Genomic DNA, 16,744 nt, shown 5'->3' on the forward strand with positions numbered 1-16,744 from the left:
ATTATGCTACTTCATAAAATATTATGAAATTTTAAGGCTTTTTATACATGTTTGGGGGGGAACAATAAATATGGCGGGTGCATTACATCATTTTTCATTGTATATCATTTAAAAAAACTCTGAACCTTTAGGACAGGGGTTTTACCATGCAGTTTTGCATTCACTAGTTTGATTGCAGTCATGGGTTTTCTGAGATACGATTTGTTTGCTTCTTTAACAACATGTTAAACTTTAGAGGTTTGATGAAGATAGTTTCAGAAATCTCATCACCAGCTGTTGAGGGAGCCTTGGGGTGAAACATGCCACCAGAGGAGAAATCTTAACTTCGTCAACCTATTTTACTGCTTTAATTCACGTTTCCGTAACGCCATTAGCTGTGTTTTAAATTTTTATTTGTGTGTGTGTGTGCTACATATGGATGCACTACATCCAACAGTGCTGCTGAGTGGTAATGGTTGTGGCACGATGTGTGGGAGTGGGTGGGGGGTAGGCCTTGCGGTCTCAGAGCTGATGGTGGCATAGTGGTGGCATTTGTCAGCTCGCTTCTTCCGCTTGGGCTCCAGATTGACGTCTTGCTTCTTGGCCCTGTTCTGTGGCAGGCTAAAGGTTCCCGACTGAAAAGGTCAGACACTTACTACTGTTTGCTTAACAGCATGTAACAGTTCCTCTGAGGGGGAGCCAGCACACATCACAGCAGGCCTGGCCATGGGACACACTCCTAGGGTTATCGCTTTTTATGCCCATGTGAGAGAGTTGGGCTTTTTTTTTTTTAGAATAATTACCTTCACCGTCTTATTTTTGTAGTAGTTAGAATTTGCAGGTGAGTTTGAGATGAACAAAATAATAATTTTTTACTGGTGTGTTTTTTTTTTTTTTTTTTTTAGAATTTAGACTATAAAATGTTTGCTACACATGATATACTGTAAGATATATACACTTTTACAATTACTCACACAAAACAAATAAAAAATAAAAATGTAATCAAAAATCTGATTTTTTTTATTAATACGTACCAACCACTTTTACAGGTTGTCCTCTTTATATAGTGCCATGAAGCATTTTTACCTCCTCGCAGATTTCTTTAGTTTTTGTCTCTTTTTAGATCATTATCAAAAATTGAAATATCAGACATCCTGATAGTGGATATTTTACTTTATTTTGGCTTCTCCACAGCATCCGGATTCGTCCTGTAAGCCACCAGTTACAGGACTTTTCCAGGAGCAAATCAGCCTCAGACAGTTACACAACCCCCCCTTATGTTTGACTGTGTGTTTGATGTTCTTCTGAAGTGCTTAGTTACATTTAAGCCAGATGTAAGGGGAAGCACACCTTTAAAAAGGTCATCTTTTGTCTTCTCAGTCCATATAGTGTTTTCCCAAAAGTTGTTGAGATCATCAGTATGTTTTTGAGGAAATGTGAGATAGACCTTTGTTCTTTTTGGTTAGCAGTTGCTTTCACCTTAGGCCATTTTACTTTACTTTCTTTCTTATTGTTGAAGCCTGAACACTGACCTTAACTGAAGCACGTGAGGCCTGCAGAGCTTTAGATGTTGTTCTGGGTTCTTCTGTGACCTCCTGGACGAGTCATCAATGTGCTGGCCACTCCTGAGAAGGTTCACCATCTTCCAGTTTTTCTCCATTTGTAGATGATGCCCTTCACTGTAGTTTGGTCACGTCTAAAAACATTAGAAATAAATTTGGAACCCATTTCAGACTAATTGATGTCATTGACTTTGTTTCCTATCTGTTTTTAAATTTCTTTAGATCTGGCACGATGTGTTGCTTTTTGGCATCTTTTAGCCTACTTCATTCTGCCATACAGGTTCTAATTAATAAACCTATTGATTGTACAGTACAGGTAATAATCAGGCCAACATTTAACAAGGGAGGTAATAATATTTGTCTGATAGTAAAATGTATTTGTTGATCTGAAACATTTTGGTGTGACATAATGCTGTACGTTTGAGCAGTTATCAGAGTATTGTACGTTAAAGTGTGGGCTCTCTAAAGGTTGTGAGTTGTATGATCACATGGTGGCATGTATATCTGTGTGGAAATGTGGGCCTTTTCACTCAGAAATGTTTGTGTTCAGACACTGGCGATTAACCGAGGGGAGAGTCTGAAGATTTTGACAGTGAAGGTGAACATTCCTGACAGAGTGAAGAGCGACTTTACTCGATGGTGCATCCACAACAGGTCAGAAACACGACAAAACACAAACAACTTCCCACACGCCGACAGGCCTGTCTGCAACATTTATATAATGTTGCAATAAAGATGTCAGCAGGGGGTTGCTTTAATCGGCTTCATGATACCAGAGAGTATGACAAACTGTTGTATCAGCAGAAAGATGTGCAATCCTGAAGAACTCTTTGTTTGTGACTATCACCTAGTATTACAAATAATCATTTCATGTTTATTGCTCATTTTTTTTCTTTGACTTTTGTTTTTTCTTGATGAGATCTTAACTTCATCAATAACTCCATCCAAGGCAAATGACAGTGAAAAAAAAAAAAAAAGATCAAATGAAAATTATTGAAACTGTTAAAAATGGGTTTGGGGCTTAACACTCACTGCTGTCAAATGTGTAGCACAAGACTAGGATTATGATTCTGAACTGAAGAGAGGCAATAATTTGAGCAGCTTGTGTGTGGGGATAAAATGTCTTCTGATCTAACACCCTGTTTTTATTAGTTGCATTTATTGCCCCCAAGACAAAATATGTTTACTAGAATAAACCAAAACGTTTTTGTTATTTTGTTTTTTTTGCAGGTGGAGGACAAAGACATCGGCAATAGAACAATTTAATGCAATCATCAGAAATGCAGTAGAGGACTCGTATAAAAGGCTAATTCTGCCTTTCCTCACTCGAAGCTACAGGTATTTTTATTATTAAATAATATTGTTTACAGTTTATGAAAGACAAATAGTTTTTGCTGTCAAGGAGGTTTTAAATTAAGAAATTTTTTGTTAATTCAGTGTGCAAACGATGGAAATCTAGGTATTTAAACATAATTTGACCACTAGATGGCAGCAAAATGCTTCGGAATAGAATTCTTAGTATGTGTGGAAAATCCAGCAGTATAAATTAGTATTAGTACACGTTTACATCCTTGGCTGTGTGGTGGTTGAGGCAAATTCAGACTAGTGCCTGGTTCTGCTGGAGGTTTCTTCCTGTTAAAGGGGAGTTTTCCTCTCTCCACTGTTGCTACATGCATGCTCAATATGAGGAGTTGCTGCATAGTTAATGCAAGCGACTGTCCACTGTCTCTACATGCTCATCCAGGAGGAGTGACTGCTGCAAGTCACCGACTTGATGCAATCTGCTGGGTTTCCCTTAGAAAACTTTTAAACCAACTTGAATAATGAACTGAATCTGACTGCATTGTTTGATAGTTTGGGTTAATTGGAATGTATGAACCCGACTTGAAATCTGTATGATTGGATTGAATTGACTTTGTACAGTGCCTTGAGACAACATGTGTTTTGAACTGAATGTAATAGTTTTTTGTTAGGGGTTTAGTAATTTTAGTGGTTTCATAGTTTTTTTTCTATTATTTATTTTTACCTCTTTCCCATTTTAAAAAAGTTACTTTTTACCCTTAAAATTTAACAAAAACAACATATTCCTCTTCTTTGTATACAACATTTTTAGTAATATCTGTACTGTGGCCTCTCCTAGTCTGATTATCTCAATCCTTAGGACTAAACTAACAAGTGCAGCAGAAAAGGAATCCATCGCCATGTTTGTGCGAAACCTCCGGCAGCGCCTGTTGGTCTGTCCAGTCAGGGGCTGTGTCATAATGGGGGTGGACCCTGGCTTCAGACATGGCTGTAAACTGGCTATCCTCTCACATACAAGTAAGTAACACCAAGTCCACCCTATTGCCTTTAGACATTGCATATACCTTAATATTTACTTTTCCATCGAGAAGTATTTGAGAACTGGTGTTCATAGAACAAACGCATCTTCAAGATTTTGACTTTTATTTATACCTTAGTTATTACAAACTGGAACGATTGTGTTTTACTTTGAAACTACAATCAGGTATTGAAAAGAAAGTCAACCTAGGTCTTTGATTAATAAGGGTAAAGTTGCAGCCACTGTTGGCGACTTTACACAAAGAGTACTGTGATGTCAACAAATTTATGTTAATGAAACTTCACACTTTATGAAATGATGGGATTAGACTAATTTATAGAACTTTACCTTAATTAAAATGTGTATTGCTTAGAAATTTTGTGAAAAAGAAAATACTTTTAAAATGTTGCACCTTCTTACGTCTACGTTTGTGTTTAATTCAGCATCTCAATGAAATCTCATAGTAGAAACCTATCGTTAACGTCCAATGTAGGCTTTCCCTGATTAACACAAGAAATCGCAGGGTGCTTTTAATGTTTAGAAGGCAAAAAGGCCTGCTTTTTACACAATGGAAATGGCCTGCACTATTGCAGGCCATTTCCATTTCCATATTAATCAAGTCCGAGGACCCCAAAGCACTTTACACAACAATCAGTCATCCACACATTCACACACTGACAGTGGCAGACGACATTGTAGCCACAGCTGCCTTGGGGCAGACTGACAGAAGCGAGGCTGCCATACAATTGGCGCCCCCCGGCCGTCTGACCACCTTCAGCAGGCGAGGCGTGTGAAGTGTCTTGCCCAAAGACGCCACGACTGAGACGGACGGAGCGAGGGTTTGAACCGGCAACCCACCAGTTACAGGACGAACCCCTACTACCGCCGACACCGTCGCCCCTACAATACAATAATGCCTGTTGTGTTCCTGTGACATGTACAGAAATCCACATTTGTTCATATGATGGACCTTGAAGCACAAAATCTTAGGAAAGCATCTATATTTGTGCTGCTAAAGTTTAGTCCAAATTGAAACTAAATGTTTCCTCAGGGCGCAGGAGATCATGATCAGTTTAACTGCATTTACATTCTGACAGTCGATTTTATTCACTTTAGTCCTTGTTAGATTAAATCCAATGACAAAGATTCAAATTCTATCTAATAAAAATGCAACTCCAAACCGTGAGATTCAGGCCTATCAGCCAAAGCTAAGCCATAAGAAAAGATTACATTGAAGCTTTACTTTTGTGCAATTTTGTGAAGTTGACATGGTTTCTGAAATTTTCTAGTCCTACCCAGACAGTCACTCAAAAAAAAAAAAAAAAAAACAACAAGCAAACCTGACCTCTGAAGGCTCTTCACCTTCATTACTTAGACTTAAAGGTTTTGAGACTGATCTCTTTGTGCAGTTGTAGTATTTTACAGTTCTGGCTCAGTCTATTCCCCAATAAGCCCTTTTTTCAGCAGCAAATAAATATTATGATGGTGTCTCTGATTGATGTCATATTTGTTTCTATCTAACTCCTTGTCAATCCCACACCAGCCTTTTTACTATCTTATTGGTAATAACCAATTTGGAACTGTCGCTAACAAAATACTGTTGTGTGGTCTAAACCACGTTTCACGCCTGGTGTTTTCTAAGTCACCAAGATGTTGTTGATAACAGTCGGCCTGACCTTAGTCAATGCATAATGTTGAGCATGCTGCCGTGCTTTAAGTCTTGGCATGTCTCTCACAGTGTGTGGCTTCAGACTGTGAAAGGTAATATCCCTTCCTCAGGGTGGCCTGCTGTGTGGCCACAAGTCATGCTGACACCCAGCTCAGGCATAGATCAGGTGTTGGGCCCATCACAGTGTGGTCGGAGGTTTGTTTCTCTGTTTTATTTCTCTGCACTCCATTCATCCTAGGTAGTTGTAGCTTTATTCTATAGTGTCCAGTAAAAATATAATAACCGATAATGGCTTCTGTTGTTTTATCATAATAATTTATCAGCAGCATTCTGGGAACTTGCTTTCTCTTTGTCCCAAGGTCAGATTCTACATACTGATGTTGTGTACCTGCATAACTCAGGACAGCAAAGAGAAGCAGAGAAATTGCGCCACCTTATGATCAAATACAGGTATTACTTCTAAGTAGTTAATGTCAAAAGCATAATTATGTGTTTGGTGTAATTTGAACTAAACTGCCTAAAATATTATGAACAAGAAAATAGTATAATTAACATTATAAAGTTTGAAAGACTGTTTTAATGCCATCTTATTTGTTGCCCTTTTTTCTCTGTTTCATCAAATAGTTGCACCAACGTTGTCATTGGCAATGGTACTGCTTGTCGTGAAACTGAGTCCTTCTTTGCTGATCTCATCTCCAGACGTTATTTTCACCCACTAGATGTGTCCTACTGGTAAGGTCCTAATGCAGTACATGGTAGTTACATGTGATTCTTAACATAATTATAGCTCATTAGGACATTGTAAACAGATAGAGCAATACTCTGCCGTAAATATAATATAATATGCTGTAAATTCTGATGCTATCGTGTTTGCTCAGTTTTTGGAAGATTTATACATAAATGTTACTTTTCCACTAAAAGCCCCTTTTTGCTCCTTTTGCCCTATTGCTATTTTGCAACTTGAATACCAGACAGCAAAGCCATTCAAACATATTAGCAAGGACATGATTAAATTGTCAAATATTAAGTCGTTTTATTCCACCGCTGTTATTATTAAATATTATTATGAAGCACATTGCAATACAGGATTTGCAGCGACTGAATCAACCATTTATTTCTCGGATATAGATGCAATATGAGATGTTCACTGAAGTAGTTTGGAGTTGTAATGATTTATTTCTAGTACTCAGAGAGTTGGACTATTGCACACATCCAGATTACGAATGGATTGGTTATATGAGGAATGATGACATGTGGGAAATTGAACAAATTTTAGAAAGCGAATACATTTCAGAGAGAAATTTATAGTTAAAACTGAACAAGAAGGAATGTGAGAAGTAGGCAACCATTCAGAAATGTGTGGGGGGGATTCAGAAAAGCTGGGTGAGATGGAGGGAGACTAATTGGAATGTGTCCTCAAGTGAATACCTATTAAAGCCATCTGGAGTTCGTTTCACTTTAGTCCAATTAAAGAGATGTTTTGTGGTCCAGGTCTCGTCTGTGACTAAATCCAGTCCAAGCTTCAGAATACAGCTGCACAGAACGTCTGTCCAATCATAATAACCGCCACTGCTTGCACATTCTCCTTTACTCACCGCTGAGTTCAGTGTGCGTTTGTTGACTCGAGGTCAGCAGTGGGACCACAGCCTAATTTCATTCTGAGCTCCGTTTGAATGTTTATAAAAGTTTTTCTCCTGTATTTTTATGTTCACACATGTGCACGTACTTCAGAGGTCATACTGCAGGTGCAATGGGGTAGTTTGTTTTTCTAACATAAAATTTTCCTTTTCAAAAGCAGAACCAAAGTGGAGCATTTACTAAGTTAACATCCATTTTATTCTTTTTTTTTCCATAGTTCGTGTCTCCTAATATTTATTTTTTTTAATAATTTTTAGCTCTCCTTTGCTCCGGTATTTCTGATGTTTCTTCTGCAGCAGCCTTTGGGATTCATGTTTTTCAAAAGACAGGAATGTCTTATAAGACTCATATAACACATTTTTAGCAACACATACATGTGAAAACAGTTCTTTGCGCTTTACTATAGTTTGGTTAATTATAAAAGGGCTTCTAAACAGTACATGAACTTTATAAGACAACAAACGAGTTGTTGAAATATGATTTTTTTCCCCAGATTTTATTACCGTACTCTGCAGTTACCACTTTTACGTTTTTTAAAACTGAGGCGGAAAAAGACCTAAACCTAACCTTTCTGTCTCTTACTCCAAACATTGCAGCCAGTATATTAATTTTTTCTAGTGTTTTTGTGCCTATTAGAAATTCATTGAAAATATATACATTTTTAGGAGGGCTTGACAGAAATGCTTCATTTATTGCTGTAAGGTAAGAAAAACTTGAAGAGAGCCAGTAGTTTAACATAAAATTTAACAATTTTATGTTGTTAGTCATTCGACTAACAACATAAAATTGTTACATTTTTTAAATTCTTAAAGCCTGTCAGCTTAAAGCTGGCTTCTAGTGTTTACATATGGCAGGACAGTCATGATTTTAGGGCAGAGAAGGATGATTTATCTCTACAACTGAGTGTTGCCAATAACTATGAGGGTTTTACTCCTCCACTAACTGACCCATTGATGCTTTCGATGTACCATTAAGGAAAATTCCTTACTGTGAAGGTAATGATAGCTGAGATGGAGAATATTTACAGTGCCATGGGATTCATTGCAAAATCATTCATACCTTTAGAACTTTTCTACATTTTGCCACTTTATAAAAACAAACTTTAGTGTATTTTCTGAAGATTGTATGTGATAAACCAGCACAAAGTGGCCAAATTGTGTAGTGGAAGAAAAATAATCCAGAGATTGTTTTAAAAACATCTTTTACAAATGAAAATCTGAGGAGTTTGGCCTGCATTTATTTTGAGCCTTTGCTCCGATACCCCTAAACAAATTCCTGGGCAAACAGTTTGCTTGAGAGGTTATTTTATTAGTAAATAGTCAACCTGTGTGTATTTTAATCTCAGTATAATTGCAGCTGTACTATAAAGGCCTCAGAGGTTTGTTAGAGAACATTACTGAACAAAAAGCATCATGAAAACCAAGGAAAACAGCTGACAGGGCAGGAAGTTATGGAGAAGTTTAAAATAGAGTTAGGTTCCAAAAAGATATAGAGAATTATTTTTTCTGAAAATGGAAAGACTATGGTACAACTTACTAAATGAAACTAAAATGGAACTTTTTTGTGCCTAACACTAAGTATTTCAGAAAACATAAAACATGTTAGTGTCAGCATCGTGTGTTGGGGGGGCTTTGTCTTCAGCAGGGGCAGAAAAACTGGTCAGAACTCATGGGAAGCTGGATGTAGCAGTAAATACAGGGTAATCCTGGACTAAAAACCTGTTAAAGGCTTCGAAAGATTTAACACCTGGAGGTTTTAGCAGGACCCTAAACAGACAGCCAGAACTGACACAGCAGGCTGAAAACAGAAGTATGCCATACTTTTCAGAATACTATTTGTACGAAAGATTTAAAAGTCGTTCATTCTTTTCCTTCTGCTTCACGATTATGCCCAACTTTGTGGGTATAATTGTTCTCTGCTGCCAAAATGTGAAAAAAGTTTAAGGGGTTTGATGTATGTGACCCCAAAAACAGCAAGAGTTGTGAATCTCTGCAGTATAATTAGTTGACCAGGATTCTGGTGCACGATGAGATTACTTTTCACTTGAGGTCATGCTAAAGTAAAAAAACAGGTCTTGGTTTTTCTTAGTCATGTTTCTACATTCAGAAAGCTCACAAATATGATTAAAGGTAATTTCTCTCTGTGTTAAAATCCACATTCAGTTGGCTTTCTTTGGTTGCTTTCTAAGGCTGAAAAATATATTGCAACTATATCGTCTGCGCAATATCTGTGTGCAATATTCATATTGCAAAGGACTAGTTGGAGTGCAGTAATTGTTGGCTAATATCCAAATGTTATGAAATTGCATATGATATGCTACTGTAATATTCAGCCAGTTGGACAAAGTCTCACTGCAGCAGATGCTTACACCAGACATAAATGACATTACCAAAAGTAATAATGGTCACGGAGTGTAGAAAGCACAGATGAGAAAGAGAGGAAAGAAGAAAATAGGCATATATCGCACCTGATATTGTCATCACAATGTTTACCAGTATTGTCTCCAATGCTTTTCTAATATGGTCCAGCATTATTTCAATTTGTGTTCTTCTTCAGCCGCTGTCTTTTCTTAAAGCTTTAATCCATTTCTAATAGCTGCAGAAATATCTGTGAACTATATGTTTGAAATGGGTACTGACTAAATAATGGTTTATATTTAATGTTTATTGTGATAAACTGTATGACCATGGCTGTTGAGAGCAGCTACTTAAAATGGCAATGTCAGACAAATAGTTTTCTTTCTTTATTTACTGAGTTCTGTAATACTATGCTTACTATGGTTTGTGAAGTATTACCCAGTTGTAGCTAGTTCAGTCCTAGTACTTGTATCTGTTTGTGTACAAATACAAACATATAGGCTTGTGTAGTTAATTTAGCCTCTTCTAGATACTCATTCCTCCTTCTCTGTCAGCCTTGACTGCAGTAGTTCATTAAAGCCCTCCACCTCGTTTACGCCGTCTGCTTCTTGTCGCCCTGTGAGCCTTCATTGTGTCTCCTCCCCCACCCACCGCTGTCCTCCAACGCCTGTCTCTCTCTTTCTGTTCTTTTGCCTCAGTGCACAGCTGAAATGACAGCCAGCAATGGTAGCCTGTAGGACATCCTTCCTTGTAATGTGTGTGTGTTTAAGTGTGCTGGTGTTAGGCACGTCTGTATAAAAGTGATAATTACATTCATGTCACATATGTTTGTGTCTTGATATTTGCATCTTATTTCTCCACCTCAGCCATGAAAACACGACTCCTAATACTTGGGTGTCTTTTGTTCATGTTACCCTGTTCATGTTTCCTTTTTTAATCCACTGTTTTTAGTAAGATTTTGGGACTGGGGCACAGGGTCATGCATATCTAAAATGTATTTATTAGTTTTTAAAATATCATCAGATTGTCTAGGAACTTTTCATTAGTAATCTGTGTCTTCTTACTTTCCCGAGGTATAACTATTATCTGATTAGAGTCCCATTTCTACTAGCCACTCTTCAAAATAGGAAAGGCAAGATAACCTGGCAGATGGCCGCTCACACTGAGCCCTCAGGTTTTGCTCAAGGTTTCTTCCTATTAAAGGGACGTTTTCCTTTCCACTGTGGCTATATGCATGCTTGGTATGAGGGATTGCTACAAAGTCAAAGACACAATGCAAGCGACTGTCCACTGTTGCTGCATGCTCGTCCAGGAGGAGTGAATACTGCTACTCAGTGTTGCAGTCTGCTGGATTTCCTTATTTAAAAAACGTTTTAACCAATTTAGATAGAACTAAATTCGGTTTGGAATATAATTGACTTGAAATCTGTTTGTATGGTTGGTTTGAAATAACCTTTTTCTTTTGTAAAGTGTCTTGAGATGACAGTTGTTGGTAAATTAGCGCAATATAAATAAACTGAATTTTTTTGTAAGTTATTTTTGGGTTCCAGTGGCCGTTATTATAATTTTTTAAAGTATTTTGTTTTGACAGTATGTAGACAGGAAATGGTGTAGAAAGAGTGGCGTAAGGAAGTGCAGAAAGCATTAACGGGCCGGGATTAGATCCCACGACAGCCTGCGTCAAAAACTGAGGCCACCGTAAATGGGTTGTGCTCATCCCCCTACACCACCAGTGCCGCACCAATAAACCAAATTGAGTTGGATATGCCATTCACGTTTTCCAGATGTGTGGTGATAATTCGTTAAAGTTTAGTCGAGTAGCATTTACAGCTACTTGACTAAACTTGCTCATATCTACTTTTTAAACAGTAATTACAAAGTATAAAACCATACCAACGATACTGTTTATTTATGTAGCTTAAAAAAATGTCATTTAAAGCACTTAACAGAATTCTGTGTCGTGTAATGCTTTAAAACCAGACTAAAATACTTCCAAAATGTTATGCTCATCCAGGAGGTCCCTCAGTTAGGAGTAAACAATTTTTTCCAGTATTTTTCTTAGAAAAGGCAACTTGAAATTGGCTAAGAAATCTGATTCTAGCCCAGGTTTCTTCAGCAGAGGAGGAACAGCATGCTTAAAGTCCTTTGGTACCTGGCTGAATGTCAGACTGCTATTAAGTTAAGAATAGAAGGTCCAGGAGTGGGAAAGACCTCTTTCAGCAGTCGATGAGGTACAATGTTGCATGAAAAGCCACATGGATTGGTAGTAGACATAAACTTCTCTAAACTAGAGAGAAACGAGGTGGAATTGGTCAAGCAAACCTGATCAGGACACTAGCATAGATAGGTTATGGAAGGCAGTAAGATCAGGGTCTGATTTTAAGAACTTTTTCCACAAAGAAGAAAATTGTTGCACATCTTATCCGAGGCTTGCAAAGGGACATGTTCAGATTAGATGACACTAGGACTAATCATTTTAGCAACAAGCATGTCAGATGAGCCAGGTTTAAACAAAGGATGATGTTATGGAAAAGATCCTCAGGCCCAATGTTATGTATGGTGGGGGATCTGTGATGCTGTGGGACAGATTCTCTTCCAAAGGCACTGCATTACACAGAGGTTTCGAAATACCAGGACACTTTTGATAATAATCTAGTGACCTCTACCATAAAACTGAAAAATCATACTCATTGGCTCTCTCAGCAGAATAATGATGGGACATAAGATCCCATCATGATGGGACATATAATCAAATTAACACAGAAATTATTCGTCACACACAAGTCATTCTTCTTCAAAGGTCATCTCAGGGTCCAGATCCTGTAGAAAATTTGTAGATTCAGCCAAAGAGAAGAAAGTACAAAAAGGGACCCCGGACTCTGGATGATCTAGTGCAGTGGTGTACAACTCCAGTTCTCAAGGGCCATACCTACTTGGCATGTCATCATGTTCTGCAGGAGCCTGCTAATGACTCACGCATTTGATTGAATTCAATTCAAATTCAATTCAAAAATACTTTATTCAACCCAAAAACAAATGAAATGTTGTTGTACCTCATATTATGCAGGTTTCTTTAAAGAGCCGTTGTAGATGCTGATGGCTGTGGGCAGGAAGGATCTCCTGTAGCGCTCCGTCTTACAGCAGATCTGATGAAGCCTCTGACTGAAGACACTCTGTTGTTGTAGGACAGTCTCATGAAGAGGATGCTCAAGGTTCCTTATAATGTTCCTCATTTTATGAAGAATCCTTCTTTGCACAGTTATCTCCAGATGTTCTAGAGGAGTCTCCAGAACAGAGCCAGTCTTCTTTATCAGCTTGTTGAGCTTTTTCAAGTTTCTGGCTCTGATGCTGCTTCCCCAGCAGATGATGGCAGAAGAGATCACACTCTCCACAACAGACTTATAGAAGATATGCAGCATCTTGCTGCAAACACCAAAGGACCTAAGCTTCCTCAAGAAGTACAGTCTGCTCTGTCCCTTTTTGTAGATGGCTTCACAGTTGCATCTCCACTCTAGTCTGTTGTCCAGGTGAACACCGAGGTATTTATACTCCTCCACTTCTTCTGGAAATAGTGTTTCTGGAAATAGTGTTTGACCTATTCCTTTTTCTCTTAAAATCTACAATCATCTTCTTTGTTTTATTCACGTTCAAGATGAGATGATTGTTTCCACACCATGCCACAAAGCGGTCCACCAGCTCCCTGTACTCAGCTTCTTGTCCATCTCTGATCCACCCCACGACTGCAGAGTCATCCAAGTATTTCTGCAGATGACAAGAGTTTGTCTTGTACTGGAAGTCTGAGGTGTACAGAGTGAAAAACAATGGTGAGAGTACAGTCCCCTGTGGTGCTCCTGTGCTGCTGACTACTTGGTTAACTGTGGTCTGTCAGGTAGTTTTTGATCCAGGAGATTGTTGAGGCCTCCACCTGAGTCTTCTAGAGTTTCTGACAAAGCAAACCAGGTTGAACTGGGAAATCAGTTCAACCTGGGAAAACTGGAAAATGCACTGGAGAAATCAAAGAACATGATCTTCACAGTGCTGCTGGCTTTGTCCAGATGACAGTGGGTTTGTTGAAGCAGGTGTATGATGGCATCTTCAACTCCAACCCCACTGCGATAAGCAAACTGAAGGAGGTCCTGATAGTTTATTGTTTGCTTACTCAGGTGGGCCAGGAAGAGTCTCTCTAGGACCTTCATGTTGTGGTATGTCAGGGCAACAGGTCTATAGTCATTGAGGACTGGTGAGTGAGTTTTTATTGATACCCGAACAAGACAGGAGGTCTTCCACAACATTGGAACCTTCTTTAGATGTAGATACTCTAACCTGGTGAAATGTTATAAAAGACTAAATGCAATACTATTGACAACATGGGGTTATAGACACTATTAACAGCAGAGGCACATTTTTTTCAGTGTAAGATCTTGCTACTGTTACGCTTAGCATAGAATGTAAAGTAACTTTATAAAATGTAGTTTTTTTACACTGCACAAAAACAAATAAAGGAACAATTTAATCAGAGTATAATATAGTAGTAAGTCATTTAAAGGTTTGGAATATTGATCTGGTCAGTTAAGTAGCAGAGAGGGTGGGTGATCAGTATCAGCTGCTGTGATGGTAATGAAATTAACAACATGTGCACTGGAGGGTAATGACAAGAACAGCCATAAAACAGGAATGGTTTTTACTAGTTTAGGCCACTGGTATTTTTCCCTCCTTATCTTTTTGGACTGCTTTTTGTTGCTAGGTTTGCATTTGGTTAGGGTCAGAGTCGCTACTCGTAGCAGAAGGTGATGCCTGGACTGTACTGAGGTGCCACACCTCCAGTCTGGCACGTCAACATGAGCCATTGCCAGAAGAAGCAGCGTCACCCTGAGCATGTGACACATGTGAAAAAGGGTCTGGAGAGATCGTGCAAAACGTTAGGCGACCTGTAACATCATTCAGCATGATGGGTTTGGTGAAAATCAGAGGAGGCATATCAATGGAGGAAATCACAGACCTCAATTAGCCCTGCCATTAGGTTTCGGAATGAAAGCCTTGAACCCATTGTCAGATCTTGTGCTGGTGCAGTGGGTCTAGGGTTCCTCCTAGTGCAAACTCAGCGCCTGGCTAATGTAGTGAGAGTATGCAGGCGGTTCTTGGAGAATAAAGGAGCTGATGCCATTGACTGGCCCCGACATTTGGCTGACCTAATTCCAACAGAAATCTACTGAGAGTTTGTTTTGGTGTGCGACAAGCACATTTTCTTTTCACTGTTATTTGTGTGGTGCCTTTGAATTCAGTCCACGGTTGGCTGATGATTATTTTGTTTTATAAATTTTTTGCTAGTCTACATCAGTGTTGATATACAGCATGAGTTTAATCTTCTTTTGAGATCTGATGTGTTTTCTAACCATACCTTTAATTTATTGGAGCAGTGTATGTGTTCGATGTAATGACATACAAGGACATATAAATAATATTTTGTGCAATGTGCAATCAAATGCCATAATCACAACATCACAGCAATATCTCAGATTTATCTGACATATTGGTCCACTTTCTTGTAGTCTGTACTAGAAGTGGAATAAAGACCGATATATACTTCACAAGAACTAAAGTGCAGAACTCCCAGGAAGTCTTCGTAGGTCTCTTCCAAATTTCTCCTCTCCCTCCTAGTATGCATTGGCCTTTACTCACTTGATGTGACTCCTTAACCCATGTTAGATGTTCATCAAGGTGATCCCCCATTTAGGGGTTGATAAAATGGTGGCCAGCATGGTGGTTGACAATATACCGCATTATTAAGGCATTATTAAGTTGACAAGATTTGTTTGTTCCTGTGATTTCCATAACTGTTTCTTCAACAATGCTGGATGAGGTCAATAGCTTTCTAGATCAGTGATTTTCCTGGTCATCAGGGTCCACTGTCCTTCATGTTTAAGATGTGTCTTTGCTCCTGATTTAAATGATTGAATTAACTCCTCAACATACCATCAAGTGGTGCATAAGCCTGGTAATCATCCATTCAGTTAAGTCAGGTGTGTGGTAGCAGGGAAACACCTAAAACATGCGGGAGAGTGGATTCTGAGGACCTGGATTGAGAACTACTGTTCTAGATTATAGTTTGATTAAACTTGTGTTTTTAAAAATGACTAGCTCACCACCTCTATTGTGTACGTCTTTCTGTTTTGGTTTACAGTCAATTGTGTTTCCCACTCTAATGTTCTCCACTCTGTCACCCTTGTTAGTGAATAGTATTGTTTTTGGTTTTTTACTTGTTTTTCATGTGCTACCTAGGAAACATGAACACATACATTGTAAGTCCTGATTTCGGTGATATTCGGGATGCAACTCTTGCATATTGAATATCACGAGAATTCAGCCACATTCAGTGAAGGTATTTTAAATTGAGGCAGCTTCGAGAGATCAGCCTGTTTTGATTTAGGTTTTATTACCATAATACAGAAAACAAATCCTGTGTAGTTGGGTAACAGTTCAGCTTAAAGCACTATGACATTTATTACTGAATCTTTAAAACTAGATGGTCTGTTGTTGACATACTCAGACATACAGGTGAATCTTAATAAATTAGACCATCATTTGAAAGGTAGTTTATTTCAGGAATTGAATTAAAAGATGATATTAATGAAGGTTCATTAAATGCAGAGTAATATATTTTAAGCATCTGTTTCCGTTAATTTTGATCATTATGGTTTAGTCAATGAAATTAACTAAACCATATCATAACTAAACAAGATCATTATGGTTTAGTTTGTGAAAACCCAAAAATTAGTCTCTCTGAATAAGACCAATAAAAAAATTTATTTTAATACAGGAATGTTTATGGACTCAGTACTCGTTCTGGGTTTCTTTTGCATAAATTACTGCATAATTGCAGCATAGCATGGAGGTTATCAGCCTTTAGCTCTGCTGAGATGTTAAGGAAGCGCAGGTATCTCTAATTGTGGCCTTCAGCTCGTCTGCATTCTTGGAGCTGATGTGTCTCATCTTCCTATTAACAATACTCTATTTGGTCTCTAAGGGGTTTAATTTAGGTCAGGCCAATTTGCTAGCCAAGTGGCACAGTGATGCCCTGGTCATGAAAGCAGGTCTGGGTACAGGTCCCACATCCTGCAGGAAAAATAAACCAGCATTTGGAAAACCTTGTCAGCAGAGGGAAGTATGAAGTGCTCTAAAATCTCCTGGTAGATGACTGTGCTGACAGAAACCACAGTGG

At 38.4% G+C, this 16,744-nt stretch overlaps 1 protein-coding gene across 1 annotated transcript in view; it reads left to right on the forward strand.

Annotated features, from left to right (window-relative positions):
* The window catches only part of srbd1 (S1 RNA binding domain 1), an 84,519-nt gene that overhangs the window by 13,608 nt on the left and 54,167 nt on the right, over positions 1-16,744 (forward strand). The window contains exons 9-13 of the mRNA XM_047351793.1: positions 2,092-2,195; positions 2,772-2,879; positions 3,703-3,860; positions 5,890-5,980; positions 6,155-6,262. Of these exons, the coding sequence (XP_047207749.1) occupies positions 2,092-2,195; positions 2,772-2,879; positions 3,703-3,860; positions 5,890-5,980; positions 6,155-6,262 (569 nt within the window). The remainder of the gene's footprint in view (positions 1-2,091; positions 2,196-2,771; positions 2,880-3,702; positions 3,861-5,889; positions 5,981-6,154; positions 6,263-16,744) is intronic.

Source organism: Girardinichthys multiradiatus, chromosome 22, assembly GCF_021462225.1.
Source record: "Girardinichthys multiradiatus isolate DD_20200921_A chromosome 22, DD_fGirMul_XY1, whole genome shotgun sequence".
Classification (NCBI taxonomy): Eukaryota; Metazoa; Chordata; class Actinopteri; order Cyprinodontiformes; family Goodeidae; genus Girardinichthys; species Girardinichthys multiradiatus.